At 43.8% G+C, this 14,142-nt stretch overlaps 1 protein-coding gene across 1 annotated transcript in view; it reads right to left on the bottom strand.

Moving 5' to 3' along the window:
- The window catches only part of LOC124544772 (nuclear migration protein nudC), a 59,809-nt gene that overhangs the window by 14,037 nt on the left and 31,630 nt on the right, over positions 1 to 14,142 (bottom strand). Inside the window, exon 4 of the mRNA XM_047123449.1 lies at positions 12,981 to 13,169. Coding sequence (XP_046979405.1) covers positions 12,981 to 13,169 — 189 coding nt within the window. The remainder of the gene's footprint in view (positions 1 to 12,980; positions 13,170 to 14,142) is intronic.

Here is a 14,142-nt window from a genome sequence, read left to right as displayed (position 1 = left end):
TAAAAAGGAAAAGCCAGCCACTCTGCAACACAATAAAACATCCAGCCTTAAAGCATTAGAATGGAGAACACAAAGGGACAAAGGACATGTGCGAAAACTTATACAGATTGTATAAAAAGTAAAACTAAATTAGCCGATGAGGCGTTGTCAGCTACAATTAATGGCAACGAGACTGGTAACTGAAGAGTCTGTCGCAGGGCAGCCAAAGGGGGACAGATCACCAAAATATGAGCCACTGTCAGCCGAGTGCCACACCAACACTGAGGTGGGTCATCATGGCGCATGAGGTAGCCATGTGTCACCCAAGCGTGACCAATGAGGAGCCGACAGGGAACCACAGAGTCCCTGCAACAGGCCCACGTGGAGATCTTCCACACATTTGCAGACTCCTTAATGGCACGCAGTTTGTTGCGTATACTGAGGTTATGCCATTCCGTCTCCCAATGCCGCAAAACCTTGCAGCATAGTACTGAACACAGGTCAGTTGCAGAGAAGCTGATCTCCATAAGCAGTTTCCGCGTAGCCTGTTTGGTCAGCCTGTTGGCAAGTTCATTGCCTAGGATTCCAATGTGACCTGGGGTCCAGACAAACACAACTGAATGACTGGACCGTTCCATGGTATAGATGGACTCCTGGATGGTCACTACCAAAGGGTGATGATGGTAGTACTGGTCAATAGCTTGTAGGCTGCTCAAGGAGTCAGTACACTGAAGAAACAACTGCCCAGGGCTTCAGCGGATGTGCTCAAGAGCACTAGATATAGCCACCAGCTCGGCAATGAAAACACTGCACCCACTGAGCAAGGAATGCTGTTCAATATGTCCCCCATGGACATACGTGAAGCCGACATGATCATCAGCCATCGATGTAAACCACTTCATGGCCTTGGTAAATGTCACGAATGGAGAGGAAGTGGCAGCAGAGAGCCATGGGGTTAACTGAGTCCTTAGGGCCATGTGAAAGGTCCATGCAAAGCCGCAGCCTACGTGAATGGACCTCAAGTATAGGTGGTAAAGGCAACGACTCCAGTTCAGAAAGAAGGGATCGGACACGAACTGCAATTGGAAGCCCTGACCAGGGCCACCGATGCGGGAGATGAACTGCAGTGGGTGTGAAAAAGAGATGGTAATTTCGATGTGCAGGAGAACTACAAACGTGCGCAACGTAACTGGGCATCAGTTGTGCACACCTAACACGCAATGGAGGGACTCCGGTCTCCATCAGGACACTGGTCACCGGACTCGTCCTAAAAGCTCCTGTCGCTAGGCAAGCGCCACAGTGGTGCACTGTGTCAAGTAAACACATTGTGGGCACTGCCTAACCATAAGCCAGACTCCCACAGCCAAGGTGGGATTGAGCAAGGGCTCTGTAGAGCTGCAGCGCAGAGTGATCTGTACCCCAGTTGGTGTTGCTCAGGCAGCAGAGGGCACTGAGGCACTTCCGCTTAAGCTGACGAAGGTGAGGAAGCCAAGTCAATCGGTCATCGAAAATCAGTCCTAAGAGTCGATATGTCTCCACTACAGTGAGTGGATCGTCATTACAGTAAAATTCTGGTTCCGAATGAACGGTATGATGCCAACAGAAGTGCGGCTGAAAACTGGAAACCATGCGTTAGAGCCCATGACTGCGCCTTGTGGATGGCTACCTGTAGGCACTGCTCAGCAACACCAGTTACTGGTGGAGCAGTACGATATGCAGAAGTTTTTGGCATTCAGAAAAGGTGAGATGGACGGCCCTACAGCTGCTGCTAGACCATTAATGGGTACTAAAAATAAAGATACACTTAATATAGAGCCCTGCAGAACCCCATTCTCCTGGATGTGGGGGGAATTATGTAGGCACCAACTTGGACACGGAAAGTACGAAGCGACAGGAAATTTTGGATAAAATTCAGGAATGGGCCCCTGAGACCCCACTCGTATAATGTGGCAAGGATATAATGTGGCCAGGTCATGTCATACACTTTTCATAAATCAGAAAAGATGGCAACCAGATGTTGGTTTATGGAAAAGGCTGTTTGGATGACAAACTCGAGGGACACAAGATTAGCAATGGTAGAACGATCCTGGCGGAAGCTGCCCTGACATAGAGCCAGTAGGCCACGTGACTCCAGGACCCAACCCAACTGCCGACACACCATACGGTCCAGCAGCTTACAAAGAGCATTGATGAGGCTGATGAGCCAATAGCTATCCACATCAAGTGGGTTTTTACCAGGTTTGAGCATCGGAATGATGGTGCTCTCCTGCCATTGCAAAGGAAAGGCACCATCACACCAAATCCAGTTGAAAATGACGAGGAGATGTCGCTTGTAGTCAGATGAGAGATGTTTAATCATCTGACTGTGGATCCAATCTGGCCTAGGAGCAGTGTCGGGGCAATGTACAAGGGCACTGAGGAGCTCCCACTCTGTAAATGGGGCATCACAGGAGTCACTGTATCATGTAGTAAATGAGAGGACTTTCTCTTCCAGCTGCCATTTGAGAATGTGAAAGGCCGGTGTGTGTGTGTGTGTGTGTGTGTGTGTGTGTGTGTGTGTGTGTGTGTGTGTGTGTGGGGGGGGGGGGTATAGTTCTCCGACGAAGAGGCTCGTGCATACTGCTCAACGAAGTGCTCAGCGACAGCGATAGCGATTGCATCGGTAGATAACACGCCATCCATGTTAGCACTGGGAACACCTGTTGCGGTCTGGTACCTTGTCCAGGCTTGGGTAGGTGACATATGGCACCCAATGCTCAAGACGTATCTCTCCTAACACTCCTGCTTCCATCATCTGATGAGTTGGTGAATGCGGGTATGGAGCCGTTTAAATGCCATGAGGTGCTACAGGGAAGGGTGCCGCTTATGACGCTGTAGAGCTCGCTGACACTCCTTAAATGCTTCAGCGACTTCCGGCGCCCACCAAGGGACTGCCTTTCACCGGGAGCACCCTAAAGAGCGAGGGATTGCTTTTTCTGCTGCAGAAAGGATTGTTGTTGTCACCTGCTCAACCATCACATTGATGTTCTCATGTGGGGGAGATTCAACAGTGACAGCAGAGGTGAAACTTTCCCAGTCCACCTTGTTTACAGCCCATCTGGGCAGGCGTCCGTGTGCCTGATGCTGGAGCAGTGACAGGGAGATGGGGAAGTGGTCACTACCACACAGGTCATCATGTGCTCTCCAGTGGATAGATTGGAGAAGTCCTAGGCTGCAAATTGATAAATCAATGGCCGAGTTACTACTGTGAGCCACACTGGAATGTGTGGTGGCTCCAGTATTTAAGAGGCCAAGGCTGAACTGAGGCAGTAAAGTTTCGACATTTCTGCCTTGGCCAGTATGCACGGTGCCACCCCACTAAGGGTATGGGCATTAAAATCTCCCAAAAGTAGGAAAGGTTTAGGAAGTTGGTCAATCAGTGCAGCTAAGACATTCAGGGGCACTGCACCATCTGGAGGAAGATATACATTGCTGACAGTTATTTCTTGGGTTGTCCTTATTCTGAACAAGAGCTTCAAGAGGGGTTTGAAGGACCACATTTTCACTACAGACCGAGTTTAGGACAAACGCAAACTCCACCTCACACTCGATTATAGTCACTAAGTTTCCTGTAACATCCCTTATAGCCGCTGAGGGCAGTGGTCCAGATTGCTGGGAACCAGGTTTCCTGGAGGGCAATGCAGAAAGCAGGTGTAATGCCTAACAGTTGCTGTAGCTCAGCCAGGCGGTGGAAAAAACTGCCACAATTCCACTGGAGGATGATATCATGAGACTGGGCAGTTTACACCTCAGGGTCACCTGCTGCCACTGACTTATTGCCTGAGCAGTCTATATCCATTGTGTCTGAGGGTCGGGCAAGATCTAGGCCCTCAGCGGGCGTCAGAATCTCCACCTCATCCACAGACGTAGAGCTTGTAGGTAGAAGTGGTGTAGGTGCCACCACAATTCCCTTGGTCTTAGGGATCTTCGTTTTGGATTTCTCTCACTGCTCCTTGAGTACTCCTGGCTGGGAGGACTTCATTCTTCAGTCTCCAGGACTGAGGATGAGCATGAAGCCCTACGACCAGCTGTTTTTGGACTCTTCAGCCACTGGTGGGTGTCATCTTGCCCATTAGCAGAAAGCTGGGAAGGGAGTGTCCCAAGGGACTCCTTCCTAGCGAGAGGAGCTGTAGAAGACTTACGCTTCTCCGGCACAGAAGTGGGGCCCGATTTCCCTGATGGTTGGGTGGGTGTTGCTTCCGAAGTAGGTGGTGCAGGAGCAACAGGGAGGGAAGTGCCCCCCACCATCAAGGGGGCAGGTGTAGTCTTCTGACTCTGAGAGGTGACTGGAGTTGGCTGAGCTAATGGGGCTAGAACTGTTGTAGCAGCAGCATAAGACGATGTCATACATACAGGATGTAAGCGTTCAAATTTCCTCTTAGCCTCAGCATAGGTCAGTGGGTCCAGGGCCTTGTACTCCATGATTTTCCTTTCTTTCTGGAAAATCCTGCAGTCAGGCGAGCAGGGCAAATGGTGCTCTCTGCAGTTTACACACATGAGAGGCAGAGCACATGGAGTTATTGGGATGTGATGGGCGTCTGCAATCTCGACAAGTGATGCTGGAAGTACAGTGGGAAGACCTATGGCTGAACTTCCAGCATTTAATGCACTGCACTGGGAGAGGGATATAGGACTTTACATCACAGCGGCAGATGATCTCCTTTACCTTCTTGGGTAATGTATCACCCTCGAAGGCCAAGATGAAGGCACTGGGGGCAATCTGACTATCCCTCTGACACCGGTGGACACGCTGAATGAAATGTACACCTCACCGCTCTGAATTGGCACGCAGCTCGTCGTCAGACTGCGAAGGAAGGTCCCTGTGAAATATGATACCCTGGACCATATTTAAGCTCTTATGGGGCTTGATGGCTACAGAAACATCTCCCAGCTTGTCACAAGCAAGAAACGCCCATGACTAGGCAGAGGATGCTGTTTTGATCAAGACTGACCCAGATCTCATTTTGGACAAGCTCTCCACCTCCCCAAACTTGTCCCCTAAAAAAAAAAAACTGAGGCTTATCATTTTGAAAGATTCCCCATCTCTCGAACGTACAAGGTACCAGGGCGAGTAAGAGTCACTGCCATCCTTAGCCTGATGTTCCTCCCATGGTGTGGCCAGAGAGGGGAATGATTTGGGGCCATACTTCTGTGAGTTGAATTGAGCCTGTGAATGCTTAGAGACTGCTGGTGTTTGACCACCAGCAAGAGATGATGTACTACACTTCAATCGCATGTTATCCGCCCTGATGCTACCACTCCGACCAGGGGCCCTCCCCACGGGCGCCACCCAGCCACAGCAAAGGCCACCTGGCAGGATGGCCATTGTCGGGAGTCCCGATGCCGCAGGGTGACGGGCTCTCTACTCCTCAGCGTATGTGGGGAGTTAATGGTGCAGGCATCTGCAGAGCAATCCCTGTGCAGTCAGGGGGCTACAACCAACAGGGTACATGGCAGCACCACCACAATGGACTGGCTACCGTGCTGGGTATCAGGTGCAACCAAGCAAACAAGTCCATTATCATCGTCAGCTTAGAAAACGATAATGCACAGCTGATGGAAAAATACGCACCCAGGAGGGTGATCTTGCCCAACAGTTGGAGAATGAGCTGAAGTGCAGATCCACATTGTTGAAGGATGCGATAGGTCTCAGCACATGATGGACACGATGCACCATCAAGGCGCCCTTCCTGAATTGGCTTGTTCTTCGGGAACATTTTGAAAAATGGAAATCAAACCCCACAGGGGACCATCACACGAAGGCCAAAATGTGTGAGACTCCTTTTAGTTGCCTCTTACAACAGGCAGGGATACCTCAGGCCTATTCTAACCGCCAGACCCGCAGGGGGGAATTCACTATTGGAAGGAAGTGTGTGTGGTAAAAATCATCAAGGGAGACCAATGCGTAGGTAGAGTCAAAAGGATGTAAGTTGCAATAGTTACTCGGAGATGAAGAGGCTCAAACAGGGCAGATTACCATGGAAAGCTGCATCAAACCAGCCTTTGGACTGAAGACAACAACAACAACAACAACAACAACAACAACAACAACACACGCAGTATACAGAGCTAGGTCCAACCATGTCTTCTTGGTTAATTCCCATGTCAGCTGGAATGTGAGATCTTGACTGGCACTAAATGTAATTTATTTCACGTATTTCACCACTGGGCTACAGCTACTGGTGCAATGATTAGAGCACACTGTCTTACATGGCCACTCAATGCATGTATTATATTTCCCCACAGATCCTTCTCATTGTCTCCCATACCTTTACTGGTGGTATGAAACAGTTAACAGTTGTACAAATACTTTCCATGACTGCTTTTTGCTCTCTCTGATATTGTGTTCAGCTTTTATTAGAACAATGCAAAAAGCTACAAGAACCTCAGCAAATTGATTATGATGGAACCTTTGTAATGCTGCCCACCTGTCCATGTCCCTGTCAATCCTTGCTCCACACAGGACTTGTCGCTTGCCACGTTTAACAAATGACTTCTTGACATAGAAATTGGCAGCCTTGTGGATGACAGTAGTTATATGATTTATCATGTCCTGGATGCTGTAAAGCAGTCATTTTTTAGCACCCATTTAAGTGGCCTACTCAAAGGTGATCTCCGGGCGGGGACTACTCAAGAGGACGTTGTTATCAGGAGAAAGAAAACTGGCGTTCTACGGATTGGAGCGTGGAATGCCAGATCGCTTAATCGAGCAGGCAGGTTATAAAATTTAAAAAGGGAAATGGATAGGTTAAAGTTAGATATAGTGGGAATTAGTGCAGTTCGGTGGCAGGAGGAACAAGACTTTTGGTCAGGTGAATACGGGGTTATAAATACAAAATCAAGCAGAGGTAATGCAGGAGTAGGTTTAATAATGAATAAAAAGAATAGACGTAGGGGTAAGCTACTACAAACAGCATAGTGAACGATTTATTGTGGCCAAGATAGACACGAAGCCCACGCCTACTACAGTAGTACAAGTTTATATGCCAACTAGCTCTGCAGATGATGAAGAAACTGATGAAATGTATGATGAGCTAAAAGAAATTATTCAGATAGTGAAGGGAGACGAAAATTTAATAGTCGTGGGTGACTGGAATTTGGGTGTAGGAAAAGGTAGAGAAGGAAACATAGTAGGTGAATATGGATTGGGGCTACGAAATGAAAGAGGAAGCCGTCTGGTAGAATTTTGCACAGAACATAACTTAATCATAGCTAACACTTGGTTCAAGAATCATAAAAGAAGGTTGTATACATGGAAGAATCCCGGAGATACTAAAAGGTATCAGATAGATTATATAATGGTAAGACAGAGATTTAGGAACCAGGTTTTAAATTTTAAGACATTTCCAGGGGCAGATGTGGACTCTGACCACAATCTATTGGTTATGAACTGCAGATTAAAATTAAAGAAACTGCAAAAAGGTGGTAATTTAAGGAGATGGGACCTGGATAGACTGAAAGAACCAGAGGTTGTACAGAGTTTCAGGGAGAGCATAAGGGAACAATTGACAGCAGTGGGGGAAAGAAGTACAATAGAAGAAGAATGGGTAGCTCTGAGGGATGAAGTAGTGAAGGCAGCAGAGGATCAAGTAGGTTAAAAAACGAGGGCTAGTGGAAATCCTTGGGTAACAGAAGAGATACTGAATTTAATTGATGAAAGGAGAAAATAAAAAAATGCAGCAAGTGAAGGAGGCAAACAGGAATACAAACGTCTCAAAAATGAGATCGACAGGAAATGCAAAATGGCTAAGCAGGGATGGCTAGAGGACAAATATAAGGATGTAAAGGCTTATCTCATGAGGGGTAAGATACATACTGCCTACAGGAAAATTAAAGAGAAAAAGAGAACCACTGCATGAATATCAAGAGCTCAGATGGAAACCCAGTTCTAAGCAAAGAAGGGAAAGCAGAAAGATGGAAGGAGTATATAGAGGGTCTATACAAGGGCGATGTACTTGAGGACAATATTATAGAAATGGAAGAGAATGTAGATGAAGATGAAATGGGAGATACGATACTGCGTGAAGAGTTTGACAGAGCACTGAAAGACCTGAGCCGAAACAAGGCCCCGGGAGTAGACAACATTCCATTAGAACTACTGACGGCCTTGGGAGAGCCAGTCCTGACAAAACTCTACCATCTGGTGAGGAAGATGTATGAGACAGGCGAAGTACCCTCAGACTTCAAGAAGAATATAATAATTCCAATCCCAAAGAAAGCAGGTGTTGACAGATGTGAAAATTACCGAACTATCAGTTTAATAAGTCACAGCTGCAAAATACTAACACGAATTCTTTACAGACGAATGGAAAAACTGGTAGAAGCTGACATCGGGGAAGATCAGTTTGGATTCCGTAGAAATGTTGGAACACGTGAGGCAATACTGACCTTACGACTTATCTTAGAAGAAAGATTAAGGATAGGCAAACCTACGTTTCTAGCATTTGTAGACTTAGAGAAAGCTTTTGACAATGTTGACTTGAATGCTCTTTTTCAAATTCTAAAGGTGGCAGGGGTAAAATACAGGGAGCGAAAGGCTATTTACAATTTGTACAGAAACCAGATGGCAGCTATAAGAGTCGAGGGGCATGAAAGGGACGCAGCGGTTGGGAAGGGAGTGAGACAGGGTTGTAGCCTCTCCCCACTGTTATTCAATCTGCATATTGAACAAGCAGTAAAGGAAACAAAAGAAAAATTCGGAATAGGTATTAAAATCCATGGAGAAGAAATAAAAACTTTGAGGTTCTCCGATGACATCGTAATTCTGTCAGAGACAGCAAAGGACTTGGAAGAGCAGTTGAATGGAATGCACAGTGTCTTGAAAGGAGGATATAAGATGAACATCAACAAAAGCAAAATGAGGATAATGGAATGTAGTCGAATTAAGTCGGGTGATATTGAGGAAATTAGATTAGGAAATGAGACACTTAAAGTAGTAAAGGAGTTTTGCTATTTGGGAGCAAAATAACTGATGATGGTCGAAGTAGAGAGAATATAAAATGTAGACTGCCAATGGGAAGGAAAGCGTTTCTGAAGAAGACAAATTTGTTAACATCGAGTATAGATTTAAGTGTCAGGAAGTTGTTTCTGAAAGTATTTGTATGGAGTGTAGCCATGTATGGAAGTGAAACATGAACGATAAATAGTTTGGACAGGAAGAGAATAGAATCTTTCGAAATGTGGTGCTACAGAAGAATGCTGAAGATTAGATGGGTAGATCACATAACTAATGAGGAGGTATTGAATAGAATTGGGGAGAAGAGGAATTTGTGGCACAACTTGACGAGAAGAAGGGACCGGTTGATAGGACATGTTCTGAGGCATCAAGGGATCACAAATTTAGCATTGGAGGGCAGAGTGGAGGGTAAAAATCGTAGAGGGAGACCAAGAGATGAATACATTAAGCAGGTTCAGAAGGATGTAGGTTGCAGTAGGTACTGGGAGATGAGGAAACTTGCACAGGATAGGGTAGCATAGAGAGCGGCATCAAACCAGTCTCAGGACTGAAGACAATGACAACAACAACAACAACAACAACAACAACAACGACTCACAGGTGCTGATGTATCTGATAACTAAGTCTAAATGAGAAAATGACTCCTAGAGTGCAAGCCACCCCCCACACCTCAAAGAACAGAATCAACTAGCACGGGACAGCAAAGCCAAAGGTCAATTGCTATGGACAATCTATTTGCAGTGCTGAAATGTGTCACTTTCTCTATATCAAGGAGGCAAATAATACTGAACAAGAGGAACCTCTCCACTACTCGACCCTCAGAAAAAGTATGTGTAGAGCCTTGCCAGATGTGACGCACACTGAGAACTCTGAGGAAGATAAAGGTACATGGGAGTCCATGACTGACATTATCAAGGACCTTATTATCCAAAAATTCATGAGGTAGGAGAGACAGGAATCCCAAAGTTATTCTCAGTGGCGTACGAAACCCAGCCAGCTGCTGCCTGAAGGTGGATGGTGAGGGAAACAAGTACAGAATGACATCTACTGTGGATAAATACTGCCACTTCATCCTTTGTCCTGTCACAATCTGCATCACCCTTCCTGTGCCTGATGTAACCCAACACAGGATTGTCTGAAGGTTTGAGATGTGTGTCTCATATGCACAAGGGCTTATCCTGTGTTAAAAGTTTTACTACTTCTGCATGTATTCTGGAACTATCCACATTCCATTAATTAGAGTTTTTTCTCTCTTCTTTTTCTGATCACACCAGCTGAATAGTGTGAGGAGAAGCCGTATGACCACCCACTTTGACAACATATGCATCAATTTCCATTTTGGAATCACCTTATTCAATTAACACAAACATTCTCTTACCTGATGAAACAGGTTTCTTTGGATTCTGAATGTTGTGGATGTGGATTTTGGTTTTTGTTGTTTTGATGCAAGCAATTTTGAGAAGACTGAGCTGTGTAGTGTATCTAGTTTTGTCACTGATGGTTGTCTCTACAGTTTGGTAATGAGCACTGGTGGAAGTGGTTTACAAGGAGCTGCAGTGGTAGATCTCAATCCCGTCTCACACAGAGTAAGGTTCACCATAAATATGTTAGGTGGTGAGCTTGACTGTTGGCATTCAGGGAGGGGAGATGGCTAGCTCATATGGCCAAGCTCTTACACAGTGTAATGTTCAGTACAGAAGCTAGCTGGCTCACCAGAATGTGTGAACAGCAAAAAGTGCTAGATCTGCAACCTGTCTCGGATCTTAAAGAAACTATTCCATAAAATAATTTAATTCTATCATGCCTCATAACAACATTAGTCAGCATCACAATGAATACCTATCATTCCGTTAACAGCCATAGTTATTGCGATATTTCAAAATTAAGTAAACTACTGTAAAAAATTCTAACAGTTTGCAATGAAAACTAGTGATTGGTATGAATCTACATTTTGTGCATGTTAGAGCACTTATTATTGTTAATGAAACTTAGGTAAGACATTGAATTATTCTTTAAACTTGGAAGGATGTCACTATCTTAATTTTGAGAAAATGGATTGTTATGTACACACTCACTTCCAATCACATGCCAGGAATACAGCCAGAATGAAACATTTGTAACACCCCTTGTATCTCAAACCGTGTGATATATCGAAATTAGATTTTTGGAAACCAATAGCATGCAAAGGAGAGTGTTTTTTGCTATATGGTTCAAAACAAAATTTCCTTATCTACTGCGATACTCAGGTAACTACAGATTTTTTTTCAATGAAATAATGTAATTTTTAATGGCCAATGACAGCTGGTGAAATGAAATTTGCTGAGGCTCATGCAGCAATATATATATTTACTTTTGTACTGAGAAAGGGCCTTTTCATAAACTATTTCCCTCAGTTGCTATTTTAATGATACCCTGTTTCAGGATTCTGTCAAAATTTCTATTGCATAAGAATGTTTGTGAGATGAATATTAGTGAACTCTGCTGTGTTTTGCCTAAAGAAGCACATATTAACAGTCAATCAGACTGGTTACATAGTAATCCAATTTCACATGTAGGTTCCCTAATATATCAAACATTTTTCTCCAACTGATTTAACAACCCAAAATTAAATTTACTGCTGCTTCTAATCTCTGAAGTTTTCAAATTTAATAGTTTTCTGAGTGTGGTTTAAAAAAGGAAAATTTTTTATTAATAAAGATGTCAAATCATCACAATTTCACAAATTTTATCAGATCCAGCTTATATAAGCATCTTCAAATTGTTTTCAGATTTTAGCACACTGATGCTGCACACAGCAAATCAATGCCACAACTTTCTATTTCCAAGAGCTGGACTTCAAGCAGCATCAAATACGAACTTTATCAGCAAACCCCTGCCATCTTTTGCCACTCGGTAGATGAGAATTTTATTATTAACAGTATTAAACAGATTGACTCTTTGCAGCTGTGTGAGGAAACAAGCAGTAGAGCATGATAGCCTCTTCTTTGAAATCACCCGAAAATCATACAACTATACCAGTCTGTTGGTATTTAGTCACTTTAAAAACGTCCTTAGCTCTTACATCAAACTGAAATTTAATCAAGTTACGTACATAACCACACAGCCAATTTAATCTATTAATTTCATCTATTTTCAATTTCTACAATGTCTACATTTAAACATACATATACATAGTGACAGGACAAAAATATGGAAACACTGCGAGAAATGTATGCTTGAACAAAAATACAGATGCTAATCAAGACTGCAGGTTGCACTGTTGTATTTGATCCTGAACAGCAGCTGTGCAATGTCCTCAAAATGTTGCAAGTGTCAGCCGTGGTCAGAACAGTTTCCTGTGCAGTTGTGAGTGCATTATCCTGGAGCTAACAAGGGGACCGTACACACTTGCTCTAACCGATTTGATTCATATTGATAGGGTGTGTAAAGTTTCAGCCATCCATATATACTAATGTGTGGTCACTAGCAGCCATGGAGTCCATAGCCGACCGAGTAAGCACTTGGTTTCACAAGATGGAGGACTCAGATCGAAAATAGTATGATGGGATAATTGCACAGTGTCTGAACCAAAACTTGTGTAAAAAATCAGTATGCACAAACATCCAGATGATAATGTACATAAAACTGATCTTAATATTTATGAACTTCCAGCATGCTGGAGTAGCTTGGGTCAGAAACTTCCGTTAACCACTAGAACAAAACACCAGACCAAAGTTGGAAATTGTACTTTTTTATTCACTTGATGACTAGTTTCGGGCCAAGACCCCATTTTCAGATCATCATAACGTAGTCAAAAATGGAATTTCCCAAGATGTCACAAATATGCAACGAGCAGTTACAGCACTGTAACTGTTTGCTGCACATGTTGACATCTTGGGAAAGGCCATTTTCAACTATGTTATGATGATCTGAAAATGAGTCTTGCCCAAAATTAGTCAGAGTGAATAAAAAAGTACAATTTACTTGGAATGGTTTTTTGTTCTATTGATATTAATATGACACGAACCTCCACTTCTGACAGAGTCTGTGTCCACCGGTAGTTGGGAAGATCGCATCCATTGCCAGAGTTTGGTTTTAGTTTTCCTTTTTCTTTTGGATCTTCTTCCTCCTCAGCTTCACTAGCCTTGTCCCCAGAAGCATCCACATTCTCATTACTGATTTCCATGGGAGTCGAATTGGTCCTTTTGTTTTTCTCCTGTAACAATGAAAGTAAAAAGTCTTAGACACAACAATCTTAATTACAGGGCACAAAATACTGAAATACATCTTAAGCTACACTCTTACACAGTACAGTGTGTGATTAGATGTACACAATGTAACAATCATTCTTCTCCTCTCTGCAGATGGTACAAAGGGCAATTATCTATTTGTTTTTTGACTCACGTTACAACAGGGTCACTCGAAACTGAGTATAACGCTTATTGGAATGTGCACCATCTTCCCTGTACCATCTCCCAAGTACTTCTTTGAGCATTTCTGTGATTCATTCACACTCAGTGTACAAACTCCCTGTTAATTCAATTTGGAGAGCATCTCAGATGAATGAAAAACATTCTGCAATTTCTTCATTTATTTCTACAAATAAGCCATTCACTTAGCATCTAAAAGGAGGCACACTAGAGTCTAGACAATAGCTATTTAATTTATTTTTCACTGTGGTTGTCGTATTGGTCTACTTGGCTATAATTTTACATTACATACAACACACGCATTACTAGTACTCTCCATCCAACAGCACAAGCACCTGTCCCAGGCCATGTGCTGGTGCGTGGTCCACTATCAACAAAACAACTGTACACACAAACTACTACTAAACAACACACTGTATTTTACATCAAACTAAAAATCCATTTTTAAGTAGAACATTTTTAGAGGAAGAACATGAAGAACCAGTTTTAAATTTAAACTGGGGATGCAGCTATCTGCTGGCAACAATCTTTTACAACATTTATTCTATTTCTCAATATAGGTAAGGTGCCACTGACACTCCATTCATAACATTTTACATGTTCCCTGCCAACCCTGTAGATAACAAGCACAAATCCATCTGACTGGACCTAAACATCCCTGTTCAGACTTATGCTAAGTGGCAGCCCATGTTAATGACTAATTGGTTACTTGGCTCCACATTACTGGATCCATTTCCAGCCTCTCCACTGATTATGACG

The sequence above is a fragment of the Schistocerca americana genome, chromosome 8 (genome assembly GCF_021461395.2).
Source record: "Schistocerca americana isolate TAMUIC-IGC-003095 chromosome 8, iqSchAmer2.1, whole genome shotgun sequence".
Classification (NCBI taxonomy): Eukaryota; Metazoa; Arthropoda; class Insecta; order Orthoptera; family Acrididae; genus Schistocerca; species Schistocerca americana.
Note: the sequence above shows the minus strand (reverse complement) of the source record. Positions and strands in the feature narration are given on the sequence as shown.